This window comes from Sparus aurata, chromosome 7 (genome assembly GCF_900880675.1).
Source record: "Sparus aurata chromosome 7, fSpaAur1.1, whole genome shotgun sequence".
Classification (NCBI taxonomy): domain Eukaryota; kingdom Metazoa; phylum Chordata; class Actinopteri; order Spariformes; family Sparidae; genus Sparus; species Sparus aurata.
The window spans coordinates 19,255,274-19,281,266 of NC_044193.1; the positions used below are offsets into that span (position 1 = coordinate 19,255,274).

The 25,993-nt window shown below is 40.0% G+C and overlaps 2 protein-coding genes across 3 annotated transcripts; both read right to left on the minus strand.

Moving 5' to 3' along the window:
• Nucleotides 1–726: 726 nt before the first annotated feature.
• slc25a33 (solute carrier family 25 member 33) lies at nucleotides 727–8,570 on the minus strand. Its single transcript, XM_030422293.1, has 7 exons — nucleotides 8,297–8,570; nucleotides 6,295–6,468; nucleotides 4,925–5,002; nucleotides 3,171–3,271; nucleotides 2,796–2,862; nucleotides 1,664–1,944; nucleotides 727–1,567 (listed from the first exon to the last, which is right to left on the minus strand). The coding sequence occupies exons 1-7, from the start codon at nucleotides 8,335–8,337 to the stop codon at nucleotides 1,368–1,370; spliced, it is 942 nt and encodes a 313-aa protein (XP_030278153.1). The 5' UTR covers nucleotides 8,338–8,570; the 3' UTR covers nucleotides 727–1,367.
• A 5,094-nt stretch (nucleotides 8,571–13,664) lies between these two features.
• On the minus strand, nucleotides 13,665–25,352 carry spsb1 (splA/ryanodine receptor domain and SOCS box containing 1). Of its 2 annotated transcripts, none has more exons than XM_030423849.1 (3): nucleotides 25,212–25,352; nucleotides 18,066–18,941; nucleotides 13,665–15,307 (listed from the first exon to the last, which is right to left on the minus strand). In XM_030423849.1, exons 2-3 carry the CDS (start codon nucleotides 18,757–18,759, stop codon nucleotides 15,180–15,182), a joined length of 822 nt encoding a protein of 273 aa, XP_030279709.1. In that variant the 5' UTR covers nucleotides 18,760–18,941; nucleotides 25,212–25,352; the 3' UTR covers nucleotides 13,665–15,179. The 2 variants fall into 2 exon arrangements, with proteins under 2 accessions (XP_030279709.1, XP_030279708.1); XM_030423848.1 differs by having other exon boundaries at nucleotides 25,113–25,338.
• Nucleotides 25,353–25,993: the final 641 nt, after the last annotated feature.

A 25,993-nucleotide genomic window follows, 5' to 3' on the forward strand; every position in this document is an offset into this window, starting at 1 on the left:
TCGGTTTTACAAGAACAGGCACAAATTTCAGTGTCTAGATGTGAAAATGATACAAACCTATTGTACACACAATGACTAAAGACTGTATTGCTACCAAATGTCCCTGTACAATTAAAAACTGACTGAAAGAGTGATTGAAGTTTATATTTGTTGTTAATTTAGGCCAATGTGTACACATTTCCTTTTTACTTTATGGTGATCACTGCTGAGTACTTCTGTGATTCCATGTAGGAAAAATCAAAAGGGTTAAATCAGTTTTATGGGCATCTGTGGAGACAAATTTGGAAGACCGATTTCCAGATTTGTGTGACCAAGTGAAGTATTACTGAAAAAAGTGCCATTCTCAGCAAGTTACAGCACCTGGAAGAAAACAATAAGAAAACACAGCCTGATGTTCAGTTGTGCTCTCCGTTTCAAGTCAGGAGCAAAGGAGAGCCTTCACTGTACATTCTCGGGAATGTTTGGATAATTACGTCTGGAAAAATGTAGATGAGTGCCAAAAGTAATTCAAAATTCTTAAAAGAAATAAGAGTTGCTTCCAATTGTGTTTTCAGCCAAATCTTGACGTCATCACTAAATACAAAGTGATTACAAAGTACATTTTTAAATATTTGCCAGGAAATCCCACATATCCTTTAATTTGACAGTTATTGAGCCATCTTTCCAGCCCAAAAGGTTAATTCTTCTTTTAGTAGTCATCATTTAGTGTTCACGTCCACCACCAACTGATGTCTTTTCTTGATGCATTTTATTGAGCCACTGGTCAAATAAGCATCTGGGTTCTCATTATATTGTAAAAGGTGGCATTCTTTTTCACAAAGGAAACAAACAGATAAGCCTGTAATCATTATATATATGATAAATCTCTCTGTAATTCAAATCTTCAATACCAGCACATTGTGAAACAGAAATCTCAAAATGATCTGTGTGGTCATTACATTGCAAGGAACAGCACTAACCCATCATTATGAGGCAAAAATGAGGCAACCTGCACAGTCATCTGTGTGTGTTGGTACATTTACCACTGATAAAAGAAAACAAACACTTTCATAAAATAACAAAAACAGAAAATAAATTAAACAAATCCTCCAAGAAGATGACCTTTTTCACAGATATTGGAGTTTAATAAAAGTACCACTGCTTCTTGAGTTATTGTGATAAACTCCTAACGACAAGCTTTAAATAAAATAATGCGTTTAGCTCTTTGGATAACAGTAAAACCTGCTTCAGTTCCACGGTACAGTCTCTGTTTCACCACATTAAGTGAATGTATGTGCTACATTTTCAAAAGTCTGTTGCCCAGTGTGTCTTGGGTTTTCTGTGGTGTCCATCGTTTGTCAGGAAAATCCTGACTTTGAAGCGTTTCTTTACTTGGAGTCTCCCAGCAGGTGGACAATGAGTTCATACGTGGAGAGGACGATGGCTGTGTTAGGGATTTGTCTAATTAGCTGTGGAATGAGTCCTCTATAAAAAGCTGCATAGCCTTCTTCCACTGCTATTAACCTCCCTGTCTGGAAGAAATACTTGTACTTGCTGCCCTCCTCACGCAGCCTCGTCCGGATGACCTCTGTGGAGAAAGAAAGGATTACTCATTTAAATAAATACTTCTCCCTGACAGAAGGTTGTTTTGTTGCAAGAGACAAACAAATGGGCAAGTGTTTACCGTGTGGGTAGGCTATGCAGGACGCACAGCCCTTTGAAACAGCAGCTGCCAACATAAGACTCAGGAAGTCCGAAGGTCTTTTCTCATTTTCACCATTCAGGGAGTTGAACTGGTTCTTGGCGAGGTTTTTCTTCAGTGTCTCGTAGATGAGGAAGCAGATCATGGTCTCCGAGATCCCAGCATAAGATGCAGTCAGGCCTCTGTAGAAGCCACGAACCCCTTCCATTCTGTAAACATAGCGAGCACACTGCAGTGCATTCATCTTCTTCTCTCCTCGGGCTCTGAAAGGTCGAACAAATCGGGCTCATTAGTGACAAAATCCCACTGGATTTAAAATAAATTTTTTTGAGAAAAGCTGCAGTGTTCCCCAGGTGTCTAGCACTGCTTCCTTTATGAATGATCACAATTGGAACCTCTTCGTTTTCTGTTTATTGTCCAAGCGATAGTGAACGGTCATTCCTGTAAGGAACCACATAAAATCCTACAGTTTCCTGATTGGTTTGAATGTATAACTAGTCTCTCTTTCCCGCTCATTTGTAAAGCCACCATTTTGTGCTGCTGCAGGATGTGTTCTTCCAACACAGGGGTGGAAAGTCTTGTTTCTGTGACCTCACATGATACTACTGCCCTGTACTCTCTAATGTAAATATAGACTCTTCCTCCGCGCGCAGGACACTGCGTCAGCGCTGTGTATTTATGGCGCCAGGTCACATGCTCAGTCTCACAGACGGCATAACCCAAGGACAGTGCCGTGAAGGGGGCCTCAGCTAAAAGGTCACAGTATGTGGTGGACATTCTCACCTGCCAAGTCCCTAAAATAAGTCAATTTGTTTTACACAGATCTTACAAGGCCGAATTAATAGGATTTTCTAATCCTTTTTGTTATAAAAATAACAACTTTTTGATATAATTTGCTGTTTTCTAGACATATCTGAGCATCAACCTTCTGGCAGTGGGTGTGTAGCTCTTGAGCCAATAACAGGGTGCACGGATCAGTGCTGAGGGAAGGAGGAGGAGCCAGTATTGACTTCACAAATCCTATTAATTCTGCCTTTACAACCGAACTCCACGGTCAGTCCTGCGCTAATTATCCAAGTACACAGAAGGCAGGTGAAATTACGGGTGCACATACTTTTTCTCCAGCTGCATCCTGGTCTTCACCATCCAGATGGGGTTCATCAGAGAGTTGGTAACGAAAGCTGAGGAGGCACATTCAGTTTTACACTTTAGAGTGACATATTACATCATCCCCTCAATGTAACAGATACTGAAATTGGATTAAAGTGCTTTTACACTCATATTCACTGAAAGGAACTACAGCAGGATCAACATCTGAAAAATACTTCTACTTCATACGTAATGATTATAATCTTCATGAGGGATTTAATGTTCATTTTATAGACTTTAAAAAAGGATCATGTTGGCATTGTGTTATTTCATCAACAGATTATACAGAACATCATAGGAATTCATATTTTTTCCCGGGCACTCGATTGTATTTGCTCACCTGCAACACCAGCAGAGGACATGTGCACCAGACCACTGTTGGGGACAAACAGCCCATTGAACATCTCTTTGGATTTCGAGTATGCAGCAAAGTAAATGGCTCTGAAACACAGAGAACAGACTGGTGAGAACTCTACAGAGGCAGGTGTAAAGATTTTGACACAAAGTGCATAAATGGGACTGTGGTTTTATAACAGCTGGGCAATTATGTAAATGATTCCGTCTGGACTGGTGTTGCCCTTTGACAGTGTATCCAGAGCAGTCTGTTTCCCCACTGCCTGCTCTCTCCATTCGGCTTCTGGAACAAACTGTCACTGCACCAGAATGGGCTGAATAAGCACCACAGATGCCCACAGAGCTGCTCTGAATGTGAGCCGGTCCAAGTTGGCCGGTGAAACGGAGGGGCAACGGAATAACTGAGCAGAGGATCCTGCTGCAGCTACTCATTAGCCAGGGGAATTATATGCAACTGGTGACCTTTTTCAGTCTCAACATCTACTCAACATTTGGTGGGAAAACCATTAGTATTGTTCATTTTACAGTTACACGGAAGAGTTAACTTCCACTACTATAAAGCCTGAAGGAACAGGGCAAAGTACTGATCATTTATTGACACCAAGAATGGAACAAGATGACATCGACATAAAATCAAGATAAAACTGAACTTTCATGATGACTTGGTGTGAAGGTTCAGATCCATTATTACCCTGCTGTTGAAACTCAAATCTCCTGAACACAGTGCCTTATTTGTCTCTTGTAACGAAAATGGTTAATTAAATACAAATATAGAGTCCTGCTGACATTGACAGATGTTGTGGTCTTCACAAACATAAAAGCAGACTCACAACACTCTGTAAAGCTAGGGAGGTCCGCCCGGAAGTTGTTGCAATGACAACAGCTTCCTGTTTATACAGTGAGTTAATGCCTTCTACCATTAAAGTGAAAAATATAAACACAGCCTCCTCCTGGGTTCTCTTTGGTTGGTAGTCTGAGAAATCAGTCTGTTTTACTTTGTGACCGTCTCAGTATGGACTGACCAATTATCTGGCCAATTACAGGCATCAATATCTAGCATTTTCTATGGTTATCAGAATGGTTTATTTTTTCGTCCGATTGCAAATAAAATACATTTAAAAATGCTTTGCCTTGGATCTGTTAGAGCAGCCCCACTTATCAACAATGAGTAATCTGAATTGGCAAAGCAGCTAGTAACCAAAGTCATCCAATAAATGTAGTGGAATAAAACGTACAATAATTGCCTCCAAAAATGTAGTGGAGTGTAAATATAAGCAGCAGAAAACTGAAATACTCCAGTTCAAGTACGCCAAAATTGTATTTAGTTGTAATTTGGTTGTAATTATTAACAATAATTAGTTATAACTTAGTTCTAGTTATTTCAACTGTAACATGACTGTTTTCATCTTACTTCCAAATATTTTATTCATATAGTAGGATTACTCAGGTATAAATAAAGGTTGATTTCATACTGCCGACTCATTTATCAGCCATTAAAAAAATACATATCAATCATTCCCTACTTCCTGACCACTGCTTTATCTGTCATTTATGGCTACAAAGACACTTTGTGTTTTATCACTAAACTGTACACCAACGGGTCGGTATCATTAACACAGAGATTGCAACATAGATCCAGGACTTTATTAAGCAAAGCTGCTCTGGGTAAGGATATAGAGAGGATGGACAACATAGACACAGCTGAGCCGCTAAAACATGTGCACACTGTTTTCACTGTACCTTGAGGGGGCGACGCCAACGAGGTTCGGCCCCAGGCCACGGAAAAGTGATCTTGGTCCCTCTTTTTCAAGGATTGATCTAAAACAAAAATTAAAACAGCCATTAATTTATTTTTAAAAGAACACCAACAAATTTACAGATGTATTCATTTACACCACCATTGTTGACCTCAGTCTACATATATTTTACAGCAAAGGTCTTTCTAGGATTCTCCCCAAGTCTATTAGGATAATGAGTATGGTGTTACACCAGTCTTGTTCACTTGCGTTGGTTTTACACAAGTTGTGTACACTGAGCCAAGGCAGTGCATGACTTGTCACGTCAGCCACATCCCCACAGAGTATTTTAACCCATTCTCCAGATGACAGTCTGGTCCGCCAGGGGCAAACCGGGGGGGGGGGGGTACAACTGCATTCCGTGTTGGTTTCTGTAATGCACACCTCGTCTCTCAAGCAGTCTTCAGGCATTGCACTTCTCTCTCCCAATGATACCCAACACCTCATCTAATACAATAATGAGTTTCATAACACAAGAATGACCTCTTTTCATGTCAAAGTAGCATCCAATCTCAACCTCAAGAAGAGACTTATTTTAGTTCAAAACCTGTAAATGCAAAGACAGCTCTCAAGCAGCTCTGAAAAATCTATCTGTATCAGACAAGGAAGTTGCAATACAGGCATAAGACCTTGATTAACAAGGAAATATTGTTCTCCAATGTCAGAACATTCTCTGTAGGCAGTGTAACTGTTTTTCTTTAAAGATACAGCAGACACTAGTCCAGACCAGTCTTTGTCCCCAGTCAGCGTTGCATAACACTCTCTCCTTGGCACACTGAGCCTGCCTGTAGTCTTCCCTAACCTAACCAAAGTCATACAAGCTCTGTTTTTACAGACACCAAAACATTTTATGTATATCTTAAAGCCTGAAAGAAAAACATGCTGTATGTCGTCACAAACAGCTGGTTAAAGTCATCAAATTCCACCAGGATACTGTGCGCTTAATCCTCGCTTTTATGTAAGACAGGATTAGAGGCATTAATTTCAAGACTATGAAGAAAAAACGCAAATGAAAGGCTCGCTGAAGTACTTTAAATGACCCAAGCACAAGAACTGCGCAGGGCTTTATACAACTATTCCTAGCAAAATTTGTTGTTTTGACAAAATTTGTTTTTTCGTCAACATTTCGGCAAAAATCTTTAGGCTATCATTATGTAATTACAAAAGCCACAAACTGACAGTCATGCTCCTCCCAACAGGATTGTCTGATGAACTGTGTACCATCTGTGGGGAACATTTTGTTTTGTTTTTTTTACTTTGCATTAGAAAAATACAGATGCCCTGAGGGACAGCCCACACAAACAAACATCTTACCGTAGGACCTGCAGCAGCCCAGGTGTAACAGTCCCCGGTCGGATAACCCCGGTGCCACTTAGGGTGCCGAGCTGGACCTGGAAGACGGGTCTTAGCGTGACGCCAGAGGACTGCAACCGTGTCTTCAACACCTCCAGGGGGCAGGTCACGATGGCTCCCACTGTACCACTACATCTGCAAATTGAGCACAAAAAAATTAGGATGGTAGGCAAACAAAAAAGGAAATGTACCACCAAATACACTCACTCCCTTAAATACTGTTGTTCTTTTTCTTGCAAGGTTACTCATATCAGCTTTGACTGTGGAGAGGGATTTTTCCATCGTAACACAGCAGAGGACCTACTGGCTGGAGGCTATAAACAATCATGGTCAAAGACCGCTGTCTTGTGCTGCAGTCAAAATACTCCGGCGTTAACTCAACACATCTGCTGCACAGTTCTGTCCCAGACGCTCTAATTGCATGTCAAGATTTTTTTGCCCCCCCCCAAAAAAGATGCACTATTTCCAGTTTTAGCAAATGCAATTCATTACTTTGGTTCTCACTAGTACATCCTTTATTGGCTGCATCCACTACCTTGTCCACTATGAGCTTAAAAGTCTGGAACACTGATTATACTAAGCCTCTGTAGTGTCCATGTCTAGAGGACAGAGTCAAATATCTTAGCTGATTAACCACCCAACCTAATTGTCCGTTCACTGATCATCAGTCACGTACCTCAGCTGTTAGTCTGTGACTGTGAGAGAATAAAATACACCTTGATTTAAGAATTCCAAATGGCATAACCAAGCTTGACAGACACTGTTGTAATAATGTGCTTTCGAGTTGTGTGGACATAATCACTGATCACTGACACCAGAGAGATGAAATCCAGGGCAATGAGTGCAAGATAGTTGGCCCCTGAAAATTACAGGTGTTCTGTTAAAGTATTAGTCCAAGGCTGATATACAAGCTCAGCTGGTTTTCTGAGTAACTCGAGAGGTAAACATGTACCTTCCTCTGTAGTGTATGTTTTGAGACTGCCTGTATGTCACGACACATAAAGCTACATAAAAACGAAGTGATCAACCTGCTCTTAATATCCGTATACATCTGACTTAGTTAGCAGTTTTTGTTAAATGTGAATTTAGAGCTTAATTGAAAATAAAGTGTCATTATGACTCTTCAAGGGTAAAATGGCGTCATTTTTAACAAGCCAGTGTTGTTTAGATGTGACCTTTACATCAACTGGGTCTGTTGGGGCATACAGCTCTTTATATCACATAACTGCATATTTAAAAATGTCATATTTTTTTGCCAGGTGGTTATTAAGCGGTTGGCATCGCTAGCATGAACCCGACACTGCTGGCTAGTTAACTCGTTAGCTTCAGTGTTATGTAACACTGGGGACTGCGCCACGGGACATAGCTAACCGCTAACCGTCTCGAGTTCGGTTACACGATATAGGTTCAGTTTAAAGAGTATCATCTAAAACGAAACGGTGTCACTGGCAGTATGAATATGACCTTTCGAATCAAAACAATTAGCAGTGACAACTCACTAGCTAACGATAACTTTGGGGTATAAATTGGCGAACTTCCGCACGGATGTAACGCTACGCTCAGTGCACATAAAGGTTGTTGCCGGTTGGCTCATTGTCCACGACAACGTTAGCTGGGATATTAAGTCAAGACGGAAAAGGTTACTACAAATGTAAGCCACATTGTTCACATTGTCATTTTACATCACAACGAATTAACTGGTGGAGAAACATTGAAAGAAACAGATGCCTAGCTAGCTGACCATATTCGAGAAGAAAGTGCTGCGCTATCAAGAGCTAGCTTGCATTTCGATATCCGTTAGCATGCGGGCTAGCGGCTCTCAGCGCTAAAGACGCGTACGAGTAAATTCTATCAGGTTTCACACGGGCTTTTCAAAAGTACAAACCCAATGTCACCCTCCTCGTGTTAACTGTATCTTCGGGCTATTAATAACGCTAGTCCGGCGGGCATTAATATGACTTACCCCCCAGCGAACAGATGCAGCAGCGTGTCTTTCTGTGCCATCCTTCTCTTCTTTTTTTTTTCAAACAGCCACCATCTTCGTGTTGTACCTCTGTTAAAATTGAAAGAAAGAGCAGAGCGCCGTTTTTTTTTTTACGATCCCAGTGTGCTGCCGTGCATCTACGTCTATACCAGCCTGGCGGAGCTGTCAGCTATGGAGTGGGCCGAGCTGCAGGGTGGCCTGAAGAGCTGCTCGCGTTGACGTCAGTGGGCCGGCCGGGGGTGTTGTCTGTGACGTAGAAACATGTGCTCGCCACCTCGCGTCCTGCCCTTTTTGGTGCATGTTGCACAATTATTACAAGCAACAAAGCTCCAAAAACAACCGGGCAACAACACTCTGAACCTCTGAGTTGCTCCTGACCTTCACCGGTTTCAGTATGAGATCGTAGCCTGGCTGGTAAACCATGCAGCACACATACATGAAACATATGCAACACATGCGTATAGCCACACATGTGGTTTAAAAGGATTATATAACCAAGCAAAACAAAACAAAACAAAACATGAGATATCTGCAAGTAAACAAAATTAAACCACACACAATATTATTTTTTAAAACATTGTGAGGTTGATAGTGATGACTAACCAACCAGTTTTGTAAATAATAAAATAAAATAAAAAAAGATAATAAAATAAACCCAAAAGTCGTGCATGGGTAATATATATATATATATACACACACACACATATATATATATATATATATATATATATATATATATATATATATATATATATATATATATATATATATATATATATATATATATACTGGGTCGACAGATTAACAGCCCAGCTGATTATCATAAAATAATGAAAATTAAATAAATGGGCTCCTTTGGCTCTGATGCAGGATGCAATCTGCAAAGTTATTTGTAAAGACAGTCATCAAATACATGTAGTGAGTAAAACAGAAAGGTATTTCGTATTTTTATTGAAATAGAAATATAAAATGTATGTAGTGGAGTAAACATACATTTTTTTTTATTGGATTGGTCCATTATCCCTCTAATTGGCTTGTTTTTCAAATGTTGTTGTAAAAGCATCCGCAAAAGTCACCACTTCCCCCAGTGGTACATTTTGATGCTTATCTCAGACCATTTATGTAATATTCATTACCTTTCACTGTGATTGTGGCTTCTAGGATTCCTTCTTCACTGATAAGAAATGGACATTGTGAGATAAAGCAGACAAACTTCTTCCTATTTTTCAACAGTAAGATCACATAACAAAAAAGACCTTGGTTAGAACAGGAGACCAAATGCCACTCCATGACCTATTAACTGAGCCTCAGAGGACATGTGATGTTGCACTATGTTCTGTCCGACCAATGAGCCGTGTCATAAAAGTTGGTATGTAACTCCTGCTGTCACCCTGCGAATATCCAGACTTTGAACCTACTGAAAGTTTCTCAACAACCTTCACAGCACCTTGTTTGTCTATATGTCTGAACAATACCATATGTGCCATTGTGTCAAAACATCCTCTCCAAACAGCTGAACCTGCTTCTCATCCTGTTTGAAGCCGTTTTCTTGTTGCCAGTGTACATGTCAACAAAATATGCTGCGGAACATCTTGTTTTGTTCTTTCACGAAGAGTTTTAATTTGTTCCAGTTGGTTTAAAACGTTGTTTTTTGTACTTTGAAGAGGGAGCGTGAGTGTCACTTATTACATAACGTAGTTTGGAACTCCTCCCCTGTGACTCGTTTTACCAACATGAACGGTCTAATTAAAGCTTTTGCAGCTGAGCTGACCTCGATGAGTTCAACAAAACAACTGCAAACATTTCTACTATTGTCAGCTGTGGTTAAAAATAACCAAATGAATTTACTCGAGTACTGTGCAATTTTAAGTGACTTCACTTATATTATATTTTACATTTCAGCAGGAAACATTGTACTTTTTACTCCACTACATTCATTTACATTATAGCGATGATTTCAGATTAAGATTTTCCATAAAAAACATGTGAAAGCTTACAAATGATACTATATTGATGAAAGACTAAACTGGTGAAAACAGTGTCTGGTTGGAGTTCTTTGTCACAGTTCAGATGTTTAATCAGGGAGATTTTTCCCCATTTTGCAAATGGTTTTGTTTAAATAGCCTAACTGAGGCTCAAAGACCTTAAATCAATTTATTATGCTTGTTAACTAAATAAGCAAAGTCTTAATACAATTATACAATTATATGTAGCAAAACTTTGAGTGTAAAACTTGTTCTTTCCTGGCCTCATGACACTTGGTACCTCCACCTCGACCAGCTACAACAGGAAATAGCTGCTCACACATTGATGCATCAGTGTGAACCCATTTCGTAAATATTTAACTAAAACTCTTACTTGACTAAAAGTAAGGACATTGTGTTTAAATATTACTTTGGTAAAAGTGAGAGTCATCCATAAAAATATTACTAAAGTAAAAGTCTCAGTGTATCTGATATTAAATGTACTGAATTACCAAACGTATATATTTTGGCAATAAATGTACTTAAATATCAAAAGTAAAGTAAAAGTCAAACGACACATATATTTTAATTATTGGATCAAGTGAAGTAGAAGTACTTCAAACTTGTACTTAAGTGCAGTACTTAAGTAAATGTACTTACTTTACATCCCTACAATCTAATAATGTCACATACTGTTAAAAATAAATGAGTCACAAGGTCAACTTTTCTTCAGAACTTTGTTATAAGTCCAAAAACTTAAAACTCAAGAAAAAGTATCAGAGTATTTCTGCATTGTTGTATTGGTATATATTTTTTTTTACTAAAGTTAAAGATCTATATACTCCTACTCAGTTAATCACCTGGGCTTCATGTTGTGCTCAACCATGAAACTGGATGAGCTTCCCTGGTCTTAATGTAGGAGTTGGAAATGCTGACACCAAGTGACCAAACATGAAACTCACAGCTTACACGTCTGCATCTGTGAACGAGAAGTTCCCACCCTGTAGTGTTTTTGTCTTTCTCTCCATCAGCTGTATTTAGTCTGACTTCTCGTCCCTCTGTTTCACATCTTTTTGTGTTATTCAGTCATTATGGTGTTGTTTTTGTTTACGCACTGATGGCCTTGTTGGGTTGCAGGTGCAGTTTAGATCCCAGCGGGGTTGTTTGGTCGGAAGTCTCTCTGGGGTTCTTTGAATCAGCTGCTGAACATGACCTGTGTGTGTGTGTGTGTGTGTGTGTGTGTGTGTGTGTGTGTGTGTGTGTGTGTGTGTGTGTGTGTGTGCACGCCTGTATATGTGTGTACATATATCAACATAACTAAAACTAATCCTGTGCCTTATGTAAAAAGATAAACTGATGCAAGGATTAAAGGTCTCTGTATCAGTGAAACTGTCACAGTAGACTGATGCAAACAGGCTGAAACCCTCCCTGCCCCCCTCAGGACTGGCTTCCCTCAGTGTTTGGTTCATGTACACAGATATTCATTTAATCTCAGAAGCACAAAACGTGTTTGTCTTTCCTACAGCAGCATTTCAGTGTTAACCTGCTTGTATAGTATTCGCTCTGCATCCAAATCTTTATCTATTTTTGGAAGATACAGGCTTTAAAATACTAAGGTGTTGACGGAAATGTTTTCATTATATTCTTTCATCAACATTCATCTTATAATCTTGACTTATATCCTTTCTTGCCTTTGTCCACAAAATAACCATTTTAATGGTATTATTGCATTAAAAATCGCTATAAAGACTACAAATAAAATAGAGGCAGCAAGCAAAAGGACAACATATGGTGCGACAGAGGGTGTTTGTGTTTAGCCAAGTGCTAACTGAGCCACATTTACACATTTTAGAAGACTATAAACATGTCTTTAAATACAGTGATTGCATCCTTTACTCACTTTTGTTGTCTCCCCTTGATTTATGACACAGAAAAAAAAGGGAAGTAGTTCTTGAAACAACATTAAGAGAGAGTTGTGTGCTACTGATGGACAGAGAGTTAGGGGGCATTGAGTTTCTGTTAACTAATATTCTCCATTGACTCTGAATGGTCTGATTAGTCTCATTCAGTTCACATTCACTGCTGCCCCTAATCCTTTGTTTCAGTTTCTGTATTAGACTGTAGCTGGAGACTCATGCCTGGTCTTCCATAGTTCATTTCACTCCTCTCTGCAAAACATTCAGGCAGCTTTTAATTCCACACTACTTCTAAATCTCTTGCTTTGTTATGAACCACACAGACCACTCACATCGTCAGGTACAAGGTGGATTTCTCTCCCCGGAGTCCAGACAGCATTCAGTATTTATGCTCCACTAACATGGAACCATCTCCCAGGAAACATTGGCTCTGCTCCAACTCTCAGTTCTCTCTGACAAAGGCTCAAGACTTGGCACTGCCTTTGATTAATTCAGTTTTGTTGATGACTATTTAATCTCTAAAATATATCTTGTACTCTTCCTGATTACTTAATCCTATTGTGACACATGATCATTGTCCATTTCATTTAAGACTATTTTTATCTATTAACATGTCTTATATTGTCTTAATCCCTTTTATTCCCCATGTAAAGCACTTTGAATTGCCATTCGATGAGAAGTTAAAAGACACTAAACATCCATGCAGGTGTTATCATTTTAGCCGATTGGACCTCTGATCAGGTGGAGTGAGATCACCAATCTCCATGTACCGTTTGAACTGAATGTACTGAACTGTCCTTTTTCACAGCCGGCATGACAACATCTCACAGTGGGAAATGCACAGGTGTTACTTATGTCAATAACAATGGCCCTGTTACACAACAAAAATATATAAGCAACATTTTTGTTGCCGTTTAATCAGCATCTTTATGTGCTGTCAGAAAAGTCTTTGTGTATTAAATATTTCACTTCAACTTGTGAAAAATAGGAGCAAAAACAAAAGTGTTGCATTTCTATTTTTGTTGCGTGTATATTCAACATCCCCATAAACTTTGATGGTAAGCAAGTAAGACCAACACAGGGACCTGGAACCACAGTAGTTGGAATTCAGCCATTACCAATTTAGTTTTTTCACACTTGTGCTTTTCCTACTCTGGCATGTCAAAATGTCTTCAGCGTGAAGACTTACAACAGGGTGAGATATCACTGAAGCACTACTGTCCACACCCACACCGTCCGAAAAAGCCTGAAAAAAAAGCAGCTCCACACAAGTCCAACACCCAAGTCAACAGTGTACAGACAGACTTGTCATCTAACATCATATATATTTCACTATAAACCTGATGTTTCACATTCTCCCCTTGCAAGTACATAAGTAAACATTTAGCTACTTTAAAACATACTCAACCTGTGGTGCTTTAACACTTATCCGTTTTCCCAGAAGATTACAGTAAAATGCACAAAAAATACTTTGAAATAAACTTTAATAGATACTTACAAACAAATCTACAACAAGGAATACAAATAAAATGGAAGCCGCAAGCAAAGAAAAGTAAGGTGTGGCACAGAGCGTCCTGCTGACTAAGGACCACGTCTGCACATTTAAAAATACTAGAGTCGACATGTCTATGATATGGCATTTGACAATACGTTGGCAATCTGACCTTCTTTTATTACATTTGTGCAGCACTTTGTGGATTGTCTTTTTCGGTCATTATGGTGCCTTTAATCTGAAGTTTGCGGATTCAGGCACAACGCTGAACCTCCTTTTTTCCCCTTGCATGTCATAAAACACAAATACTACATCAATGGTTCAGCTATGTGCCAGTGACACCCAAGAGTAGCAGGTTTTCTTTCACTTCAGTGGCTGTTTCATTGGTTAGTGTCCATTCTCTGGCTGAATATGTGCAAACCAGTGAAATTGGCTGATGGAAAAACTGTTTGAATTAAAAACAAACAACAAAAAAAACAGCACTCTTGGGCCCTGACAACATGTGGTTGAAAACTACTGCACTACAAAAAGCAGGAGTGACAGCAAAGATAAAAAATAAAAAAAAAAGATGTTGTGATTGTATTGAGAAAGATTTCCTGCAGATGCATGCTACAAATAATCACAGTGACATTAACTTTCCATTAAAATTTCTGCTGATGATGTTCCTGTCAGATGCCTTGATGGCAAGTAATGGGGTGCATTTCCATACTTGCAGAGAAATCTGATAGTGCAGTGAGTGATCAGAGCTGCTCTTGAGCCGCCTCACAGTGCATTCACCCTCACTGCACTACAGGCTCACTGTGGGGTTGTCAGCATCTCCTGTCTGTGCTGTGTATTTATTATCCATTTAAAAACTTCATTTCTAAAAGCTACTAGGATGTCCTGTTATAATTCTCAGTTTGACATGTGTATGCTGCCACCTGGTGGTCGCATACTAGCAGTGCACTTCTGCACCAATGCTCAAAGTTGAATTTCGAACACAAACTTTTGTTTTAGTGAAACCAATTTTTCAAATTAAAATGCTACAAGATAGAAATTCATGATCCACAGAGTCTAGGGGTCACAGCAGAGATACCGACCGCACATGCCACCACATTAACTTACAAACTGGAGGAGGTACACCGACATGGTGACTGTCAGGGCATCGTCTGGATCAGCATGTGCATAGTGCTCAGTGATTCCTGATTTTATAAAGTTAGAGAGTACAATTTGCAAAGAGTCATAAAAACAGGATAAGAAACTCAATAGGAGTCCAGCCACTGACACAGAAGCATACTTGTTGAAGGCTGACTCAGTCCTGGAGGCTTGAGTAATGTTGTCAGACGGGTTCAACCCAAGAAAGATCCCAGAGAAACATGAGATAGAGAAAGAGAGACAAAGAGAGCGAGAGGCAGAGTGAGAGTGAGAGAGTGAGAGAGCAAGAGAGAGAGAGAGAGAGAGAGAGAGAGAGAGGAGGCTGTGCTGAGTGTGTGTTGTGACTGTCAGCGCCATCATTGGTAGAGCAGGTAGTTCTTGAGAGAGGCCGGCAGGGGCAGTCTATGGATTTCACTCAGACGTTCTCTTCCTAATGCCACCCTCACCGAACGCCTACACAGGTCCATCAGAGAGAGGGGTTCAGCTGGAGGGGAAGACAGGAGGGAGGAGAGGGGTGAGCAATGGCTGAATATCTTCACAGGAGTGTGTAAATATTAAGCGTTAACTCAAGTCTGAGAGGCCTTAAAGGGATATTCCGCTCTAAATTTAATCCATGGTCTAACACACTGTGAAACTGTGTTAGACTCCCTCTCGAGATATAAGGTTGGCAGACCGCTAGCTAACGTAGTTTTAGCATCCTCAGAAACAACCGCACGACAACATTACATTGCAGTAAATGGGTCCAAATATAAAACCGCCATCAAAAAGCCACAAATAATGCTCAGAACAGCACCAAACTTCAGCAACATTAGAAATAGGGTCCCAGCACATATTTCGAGGCATCAAACATTTGATATAGTTGCCGTTTTTGTCGGAAAATATAAATGAAACTCACCAGCCGAAACGAAACTCAAGCCTTCCTTGTTGTGGGGAAGCCCTGTGAGTCGATAACCGAGTGCAGTAGAGTCCCGCAGTAATGATCATCATTGAGCTGCGGAACTCTACTGCACTCGGTAACCCGACAAATACGGCAACTATATCAAATGTTTGATGCCTCGAAATATGTGCTGGGACCCTATTTCTAATGTTGCTGAAGTTTGGTGCTGTTCTGAGCATTATTTGTGGCTTTTTGATGGCGGTTTTATATATTTGGACCCATTTACTGCAATGCATTGTTGTCGTGTGGTCGTTTCTGAGTATGCTAAAACTACGTTAGCTAGCGGTCTGCAAACTTTATCTCTCGAGAGGGAGTCTAACACAGTTTCACGGTGTGTTAGACCATGGATTAAACTTACACCGGAATATCCCTTTAAATGAACTGACACTAGTGTAAAACACAGTGCATGGAGGGGAGTGACCTGTTGTAAAGGAGGAAATAGAAATAATAATAATAATAATAATAATAATAATAATAATAATAATAATAATAATAATAATAAAATAATAATAATAGCCCAATGACGATCTAGCACCAAAACATTGCAAATAAATGTATTTATGCAAGTAAGACAGTGAGTAGGAGTTTTGCAACTTTTGGCCATCCATGATGCCATTAGTCAATGTATTATTCCAAATCTGGGCAATTTTGTGCTTTCAAGTATAGGAAAGAACAGTGAAAATCTTAGATCAGGATATTGGCCTCAGTGTATGCAGGCTCCATCAGAGGTGGGATATTCAAGGAGGAGTTTCACACTGACGTGAAATCCACTCTGAAGTAATGAAATGGCAACATTCTCGAAAGAGCCTGCGCAATATATTTTTGTTGGCCAACATTGGATATATTTCATATCAGTATATATGTTGTACAATATTTGCGAATAGAAGAACTATTTTTAGAGATTACAATGCAGAATGTGATACTTATACCAATTTGTATTAATTTTATTTCCAGTGAAGTTTACCTTTTCAGTACACTGGTGTCATTTTAGACCATTGGGTTTGCAGTTAAACTGCAAGATCCTGCCACAATCCTTTGTCACAAGAGTTTGCATAAAATGCATCTTTATATCTGCCGACAAATCAATATCAGAATTTTTTACCAACTTATATAGTTATCTGCATCGGCTGCACAAATGAAATATTGGTCGCCTCCAATTCCAAGAGGTGATATGAACACATCTGGATATGGCAGTAAATCTCTCCTTCTGACTCCAAATGTCTGTAGTTTACCTTAAGTATTACCCTACCATGTAATCTATGAAGCTTGTTCTCTAGTAGTGTGTACACTACATTACATCATTTTTGGTACACTAGTGATACATACGATATGCAACTGACTGTAGCGCCAATGCTATTACAAATACAATACCCAAGTTTCATTATCTATACCAAAACAATGCTTTTTGAACCCTTAGAGGAATATAGAAGAACCATCTTTAATTCAACAGAGCTGACTTTGTGACTATATAAAAACTGGGTCAGAAAAAGCAGGAAAAAATAAAATACTAATTAATTTTACTTGTAGCCATATCCTTCAGTTTTAGTGCCAACACTGCACTCTGGATCCAAAACAGCCACAAGATTAACTACACACGAGAGAAACTGGCTATAACATCAGTGTATAGGATTGGGGATTTCCCCTCTACATCCAGCTGTGACTGGCTTTTATGCATATCACTGCATCTGCAGCGTGCTTCTTTTGCACAGGCCTAAACTAGGTCAAGGGATCTGAACGAGCATAAAAATCTAATGAGCACAGAGCACTTGGGACATGTAGGGAGTACAGCATGTTTTGATAAACACCTATGTTCCCTTGATTTATACCTCATGACCGTGTCAACATGGATTAATTGGCATTAATTCAATTGGAATCCATTTTACATTCATCTGGGGAAAAACATTCAGCTTGTTTAGATGTTTTGAAATTGACAAACATTAATGTCTATAATGAAGTCTAGTTTAAAAAACATAGGCACAGTGAGATCTTCTGAGGTTATTTAGTGATAGTTAAATATTAATGTATACCTTATCCGAACTGCAAGGCAAGAATTCAAATACTGTCATGGCATCACATATACTGCTTTACATAATAACCAGCAACGTAGCCACACTGACGTAAGCCAGATAGTAATGATGCCCTACAGTAACCCTATCTGAACTAACATGACAAACCCTGAACTGTCACACCCATTTACTGCATCAATAAATGCTTCTGGTTTTGTACGAGCTGTACGCAAGATATCACAAAAACACTGTCACTCAAGACAAGAAGAATGACAGAAGTATTTAAAGTTTGCACTTACGATCAAGTCCGTTTATGTACCGGATTCGTATTTCACAGTGTCCCCACACGGCGCTCACCACTGGGTACAGCTTCCTGCCCTTAAGTCCTCTAAACGCCACCCCTAGATAATGTCCATCCACTATGTAACCCAGAGTCCCCTCGTCCATGTCCAAGACAACTAAGAGGGAGTCTGGTATAATGAAGGTGTCGTCTGGTTCGAGGAAGGCCGGGTAGCTCTTTCCTGGAAGATTCTTGCCGTCGTGGTAGAGTTTACTTCTGCACAGGTCCCAGCCCCAGGACTCAGCGTTGCTTCCTACCAAAGCTGTGTAGCCCACCGAGTGTAGCGGGGCATCGCTTGTAGCCACCCCAACCACAGCATGGGTGCCCCTCTGACGCATAGCCCAGCTGATCTCCCACACATGCAGTCCCCTTGTGTAGCCAACACGCCCCCGGATGGCGTCTGTGCTCTGCGCCACGGGGTGCCTGTGAAACACCAGCTTGTTGTCATCCTTGACAAAGATGTTTAGGGAGCGGTCGTCGTTGTTCCACGAGTGCTGGACCTGGACATCCACGTTGGCAGGTGGCATGTCCAGCAGCAGATCCAGTCGAGACGGCTTGGTGTGACTCAGGGCCTGTAGCTCCAGCTTCAGGGGGCTGAATGCTGGATCCCGCATATCAATGGTTTTTATGCCCCCTGGGACTTTTTGCCCCATGCTCTGGGTGGTTATGGCAGCTCCTTCTTCCTCCTCCCCCCCTCCTCAAAGACAAATGGGGGGAGTGATCAGCCCGAGACCCTCTCCTCCACTGTGCTCCTGCAACCAAAGAGGCAGGTTTGTGCTCCTGTGTCACTGGGTGCAGACAGCAAAGGTCTGACCAGGTGTTGCTTGAGGCCTGCCTGGAGAGAGCAGAGGAGATGAAAGCAGATCAGACAAACAAGTTGGATCAGGAAATGTCAACATCAGATCCAACAAAGTTAAACATAAGGCCCATTGTAAGACCATCCTTATCATAGCACAGTGTCCCTTGATGTTGACAAAAGGTACATCAGCTGTAATTGCATCAAACAGCATTTGAAAATGTTAGTTTACATTTAATGTGAAACTGACTCTGGTGGACATTTGACAACAACTGGCATTAGCTGCAGTGCTGTTAAGCAACCTCAAAAGTGGCTTTGTTCCCATGTGATGCTTAGTATAAAACATAAAGAGGGCAGGGTCTCATGACCTGAGATATCCAAGATGTAAACCCAAATACCAACTGTCACTGATAACATCATTGCACAACAACAGGAAAACATGCATCTGCTGACCATGGCCTGATTTCCCTGAGCCATTATCATCTAAAGTAGATCTAAAGTCTGAAGCAGTCAGTCAGTCAGTAAACAGGACTGTATGGCCTCGTCACTCCCAGTAAGTTCACTATAACGTCAAGTCAACCAAGAAAGACAAGACCAACAAGTTTCTGCCACCCAACAATCATAGACCTATTTGCTAGATTGACAGGATACATATATAATGGATTGGACTACTTTGAGAGAATAGACATCTGACAGGTTTTAGCTGTTCTGTACACAGTGTACAACACACTGATAACTAGGGTTGGGAAGACTGTATACACCATTTGACAACAGAACTTTGATGAGCTCGGACTGTGCAAGATACTGTTTGTACCATGGAAGCCATTGCTGTTATTTATTTGGTTGTACTGGACAATTTTAGCCAATGTTGATGATGATTTTTTTTTTGCATCAACATACTTTGATATGAACAGACTTTGCTGGATTTGCCAAAAACAGACATTCCTATGCGGTGTACCTTATATTGCTATGTTGCCTCTATAACATCAAGGTTAATGTTCTTCAAGGACCATCATTTAAACTGGCTAATCACGCTTTTCTGATGACAGAGCTCTGTGACTGGTGTTTGTGTTTATCCTGGAACATCATTTCAACTTAGGAAACATTGACTAAAGCCATATCTGAAGCAATTTGTCATGGTTGAGTGGATTACATACGAGACTCACTTTACAGGTTTCTGTTGCCATTTAATTCGGTTAAAGGAACTAAAATAATAGGTTTTGGCAGCAAAGCTACTTTGTTAGGTTTGGATTTAAATAGACCCTTTAAAGAGCTTCACATGTTTTTGTAAGGATAACATCCCCATTTGTGTATTTTTCTGTTGCCAAGCTATGACATTACAAAAACATGATTAGTCGGTTTCAATGACAGCCCTAGAGCAACATTCATAATGATGTTCCAGGAACAGCACCAACACTGCGATATCAGATCATGCTTCCCGTCTGGTTATTTGATCTGTAAACATTTCCTCAATCTACCCCCCTGAAAATGTATTAGATCTCAATACTGCAACATCAAATCACATACAGTGATTTATCATGGGGTGGATGAATATCTATGCGCAATTCATTGTTGTGACTGACACAGCTGGTGCCGTTTTGTTTTATGTACTTTATTTTACTTTACCTTGGAGGCATTTATGTGCGAAGCATTTGAGCCCACATCAAATTTCCCTGTGGCAATAATAAGCACATTGTTTCTTACAGTGGGTCAATGGGGTCCAAAAGTCTAAGACTTGCACATGTTTTAAATACAATAGTTTCTATAATGAAACTAATGATAATAACATAACAGACTTTGAGTTAAAATTTTCTGAATCATAATATATTGTATGCTGCCCCTTTTGCTGTAATGACAGCATGCACTCAAGCTGGCACTTAAGCGCCTCCATAAATGTTCAGTGGGGTTAAGGTCAGGTGACTGGAGGAAAGACCATGTCAGTCTCCTTGGTCTTAAGGTAGTTCTGTCATAGCTTTGAGGTGTGTTTGGGGTGATTATCCTGCTTTAGTATGAAGCCTTCTCCACAAAGAAACAAGCCAGAGGTCGTAGCATGTCTCTGAAGAATGGAGTGGTACTTCTCCCTTGTCAGGATGGAGTCAATTCTGTGTAGGTGTCCAACTCCAGAGTTGGCAAAAACAGCCCCAAACTTGAATATTTGCTCCACAATGTTTCTGTGTGGGTTTGAAATACCATTTTATGATTCTCCCTCCTGTTTGTCTCTGTACATATAGTCTCCGTTTACTGCCATAACTCTCAAACTCTGATTCATCATTACAAGGACTCTTTTCAGTAATGCACTGTGTTTCATTGCCCACCTTGAGTGTTTGGCCTTATTTTACCCTACTGAGAAGTAGGTTGAAAGCTGGTACTCATCCTCCAAGATACACAACTTCCTTTCTTTGACAGGACTTTTACCGATTGGAGTCTAACATATGTGATGATGATGTAACCGTTTTATCTCTCAAGCAACTGAGCTCAATGGATTGATTTTCTGATGGTGCAGTTACTTTGGATCCATCTGATCATATTTTTGATACAACCGATTCAGTTTCTGCAAATACAATGTTTAGATTTACATGCACTGCACACTTAGAAACCTTTAGTCTAGTCATGATTTGACACAGAGAAAGCTTTATTTACAACACTTTATTGTTATTTCAAGATTTATGCGACAATATTAGAGACTTTCAATATGGTCTCAGACTTTTGGACCCAACTGTAAACCTTGATAGAAGGATTTTATCAATACACCATTGCTCATTCACATGCCAACAATGTTAGCAAGCACTTGTGTTCTTTATAACATCTTTAAATTTAACAACTGAGGGGCATAACAAACATTTTTTGAACTTTATGGTGATTTTACCAAGAATACCGCAGACAGTACCCAAAAGTGGACACATTTTGTCAGGACACTCTGTTGGTTCTAGCTTCAAAAGCATTACATTTGGATTAATTCTGTTTTCCTGAGTAATCCAACTCTATGCACTTAGAATAAAAACACATGATCTGTCTGTGCTTAGCTTTAATTAACCAGGACAAATTACATTTGCATGATTATAATTTCACAGATGTGCACTCCAGGACAATGGACATACCGAGTAATCAACTAAAAATAGTTAAGACCCGTGTTGCCCTGTAGACCTACAAGAGGCCGTAAAACATTTCAGTGATACCTTTTCACATTAATTTCAATGTACCTGATCCATGGATACAGAAATCAAAATTAGACACAAGACGCAGTTTATAAAAGACACATTTCCGTACAGTGTTTAGAGCTCTACATGTGTAACTGGTAAACACTCATGTTATGTCCTCCTTTGGATAAGTGACTCATTTAGGACAAGGGTGCACAAAAATGCAGGACATTAAATTCTTATTTGATTAGCTGACCTCGATGTTAAGCATTTCTTCCTCTTCAGCTTTTCTTGTTAAAGTGGACAGTCCTTGAATTCATGATAACATTATCTTGCCAATTTAAGCTTGGCATCCTGACATAGGAGAGAACTGTTTTCTGGTGTGTGTACACAATCATAATTAATCATGTATGGCAAAGTTGTAAACATAAAAAGGTGATATAAATCCTGAAGGAGGATATTATAATTATAAGTGATTTCCTTCTATGGCTTTCATTAAATGGTGCAGGTTCCTTTAAAGCTAATGAACATAAAAAGCAGGACTAAGCAGCACACAAGTAGATCCCATGGGCTGACACGTTTACTCGGCTACTATTCCCACAATCGACAAAAATAGAAGAAGAAAAGAGGGGGGAAAAACTCCAGCCATTTCTTATTATATGGTTGTCTAGTCAGAAGGCAACAGGAAAAGCAGTAATAAAACGTCTGGCTTAAAGAAATAAAAAACGTTCTGTCGTGTTTCAGGGAGACACTGCTGGACCGCAGCTCCTCTAAGGCAGAAACCGTCTCAGGAACGCAGAGTCTTGACAATAAAATCCTGATGAATACCTGCTGTGCTTTACCTCGTTGACTCATTACAACAGACCACAGCTCTGGCTAAATCTAAATCTCACTGTTAAACAACATCTTACAGGTAAGGTTTACATTCAGTGGGGCTACTTTAGGTCCATACTCGGGCCTTTCTTTTATAGTGAAACCTCTATTTGGTCTGATACCCCACAATCCAAATGAAGACATATAATGTGACTTTTCGTGGCCGCAGGTGTGACCACTGTTGCTCTTTGGTCTTCGTACTTCTGCCTGTGTTGCAGCTAGGCTGAAGAGAGCATTGTGTAATGTGGAAAAACTGTGCTGCTGGGAAGGCCACTCTAATTGAATTGTAGACAAGAGTTCATTGAGAAGTGCTTTGGCTCTTCTTCTAATGCAAGTAAACAACCATTTAAATGGGTCATGTCTCTTCAGTGATCGAAAAACAGGAGGGAAGAAAAAGCTAGCAGCGGGTGGCCAGCATCTGAATGTAAACAATCTCTTTTTCAATGCCTGTCCAGCATTCAGGGAGAGTGAAACATGTTAATTTGTACACACTTCGAGCCAGGAGTTTACCATTCGCTCTCACCGTGGCAACGAGCCATCTCGCAATGCACACAACATGCACAAGTAAATCAAAACTAACAGAACAATAAAAAGGTCTTCCCACAAATACCTTGGACTTCAAAACAAACAAAGCCATTAGTAGTATAAAAGGTGGCCTGTAGAGGGATATATTTGGGCTGGATCCTGGCCTGGCCTGGTTGGGGTTCCTGGGCCCCTGGATTGGTTTGGAGCTTATTAAAATGCAAGAGGAAGGGCTCGCTGGATTTGCTGAGCCAAGGAAACACTTGTCTCTATTGTAAGGCCCAATTTAGACCGGGCCCACCTGAACTTAAGCCCTAGCCTGTTTGTTGACCTGCTGAGTACATAAAGCTCAAGGTTTACCAAAGACAAAGTCATCCATTGTATGGACACAAAGCTTGCATGTGTTATGTAGAAAAGTGCCGTGTTCGAATTCTCTATGACCTACGATGAAATTAAAACATAGGTGTTTTAAATGAGGTTTAGTGGAATTTTCTTTTTAGATTGCGCTTTTCTTTTCGTTGACGCAATTCGGAAGTCCACACCCAGTTACCAGTTTATTAGGAAAACTTAAATGAAACTTATGCAGTCCAAGCAACATCTCAATAAATACAGCTTACACAAAGGCTTTATGATTAGTTTTTGTTGATTCAATTGCGTTGAAGACTGTTGTTCATAGTGCTACTGAACTGTGGTCCATCTTTAAAATGGGGCAATTTGTAGAAGCTAGAAAGGTGACAGGGCAAAGTAAAACGGTGTGAACTGGTGTTAACCTTTAAGATCACTTTGTTTACTCCATTTATTCAGTCATAAAAACTTAAGAGTTTGATTATTTAGTAAATCAGCCAATGAACATCTCTGTGGTTAAAATGTCTTCCTCAAAAACTACATATTGCACTTTTAATATATTAACTGGTTGGACAAAAACACTCAAATGACTTCTGGGTACACCCCACTTACACCAAGGAGGACCGACCAAATATCAGAAACACCTCAGTTTAGGCTACAAGTTGTTACTTGCCTACATTTTAGCCTCCAGAATGACCAGGAAGTTTAATCAACAGCACACTAAAACAATTTAAACAAAAAAAAGTCACTTTCGTCACATCGGGACCTGTGTGGAAGGAAGATGGACTTCCTGTTTTATTAGAGTTTAGCAGTTTAAGATGAGCGATACCTAAGTGTACGAGGGCCTTCTGGTCAGTTAACCCGTGATAGCTTGTCATGCTAGCTGATGTTAAGGCAGCCTGATCTTCTCAGGGGCTCTCGTGGGCCAGACAGTCGCGAGCTCCCGGCTCATGGAAGGTCCACGCGCGACCCCAGACGGCGGCGGCGCTTGAGTGGACCGTTAGTGGCCGTTGGTTCGGACAGCTGTTGGCGTTTACCTGAAGCTCCGCCGCGTCTCAACCGTTTGTTACACAACAAGCAGCTCGAACCGTGTTAGCCTAAACCGCACCAAAACATGGCTAATGTTAATGAGCGGCGGAGACAAGAGCCAAGCAACTCGTCTCTCATACTAAACTGGACGTTTGGAAAGGGTTAGCCCGAACCCTCGTCACGGGTGTGTTGTTTTCTGGCATCAAATACGTAAATGTGATGTGGAGACAAACACAGAAAGCGAAACAAGCACTTCGGCAGGCACCATATGAGCAGAAAACAGGGGAGAAGAGGATGAACAGACCTGGGTGAGTTGTGAGGCGGTGAAACAGAAGATGAGACCCGGAGACAATTCAGACTTCACCTACTCCATCGTAGTTTTTCAGTTTCCTTGTCGTCTTACCTTTTACCAGTTCGGACTGCTCATGAATTAGGTGAAATGATGATGGCTGCTCTCTAACATCTCTCGCGTCACGTGGTAAAATGCTCCCAGCTGCTATGCTAGATTAGGACCTCCCTACTGACGGGCTGCAGCCGAGCGAAGTTGGCTTCATGTTGGTAATGGAGTTTATGCGGATGTTGCGTTTTTTTTCTGATCGTCAAATCTTGTATTTATTATTCAAACTTTTGAGATTAACTGAAGAGAAAAACACGCTTTAAAATGTAAGACTCTTCCTCCATCCCTATTAAAACATTTACATTTCAAAATGAAAGTATTATTTAAATGTTCTTTAAATATATAAATAATATAATATATAAATATATTTAAATAATTTCCCAGTCTGGGATCATTAAAGTAATTCTATCTATCTATCTATCTATCTATCTATCTATCTATATTTTTAAATGTTCTTTGACTGGAACACTTCTTATGCCAAAGGCCTAACAATATAGTTAATATATTTTATATGTTAAAAGGCTTCTTCTGATTTTTTTTAACAATCTTTTTCTTAAAGCATTTCTTTATCCTAAAAGCACTTGATGATACCACTACCACGACTACTACTAATAATAATAATTATAAAAACAAAAACAATAATAATGGGAATATTGTTTTTAAAATTGAATCCTATTTTTTAGAACTTTTAACTTGTTATCGCACATTAGGATCTGAGGGTCCAAAACAACATTTCAGGAAACACAGCAATATTTAACAGAACACAACAATTTACAAATGCAACGACT

Bases quoted from the DNA above. Each gene is read 5' to 3' on its own strand.
- spsb1 (XM_030423849.1), bottom strand. From the start codon at position 18,759: ATGGGGCAAAAAGTCCCAGGGGGCATAAAAACCATTGATATGCGGGAT. The intron at 15,308-18,065 runs GTAAGTGCAAAC...CTTCCCCTCCAG, and splicing joins GTACATAAACGGACTTGATC to CTGAACCCCTCTCTCTGATG.
- slc25a33 (XM_030422293.1), bottom strand. From the start codon at position 8,337: ATGGCACAGAAAGACACGCTGCTGCATCTGTTCGCTGGGGG. The intron at 6,469-8,296 runs GTAAGTCATATT...CTCAATTTGCAG, and splicing joins CTGCATCTGTTCGCTGGGGG to ATGTAGTGGTACAGTGGGAG. The intron at 1,568-1,663 runs GTAAACACTTGC...CTTTCTCCACAG, and splicing joins CTGCATAGCCTACCCACACG to AGGTCATCCGGACGAGGCTG.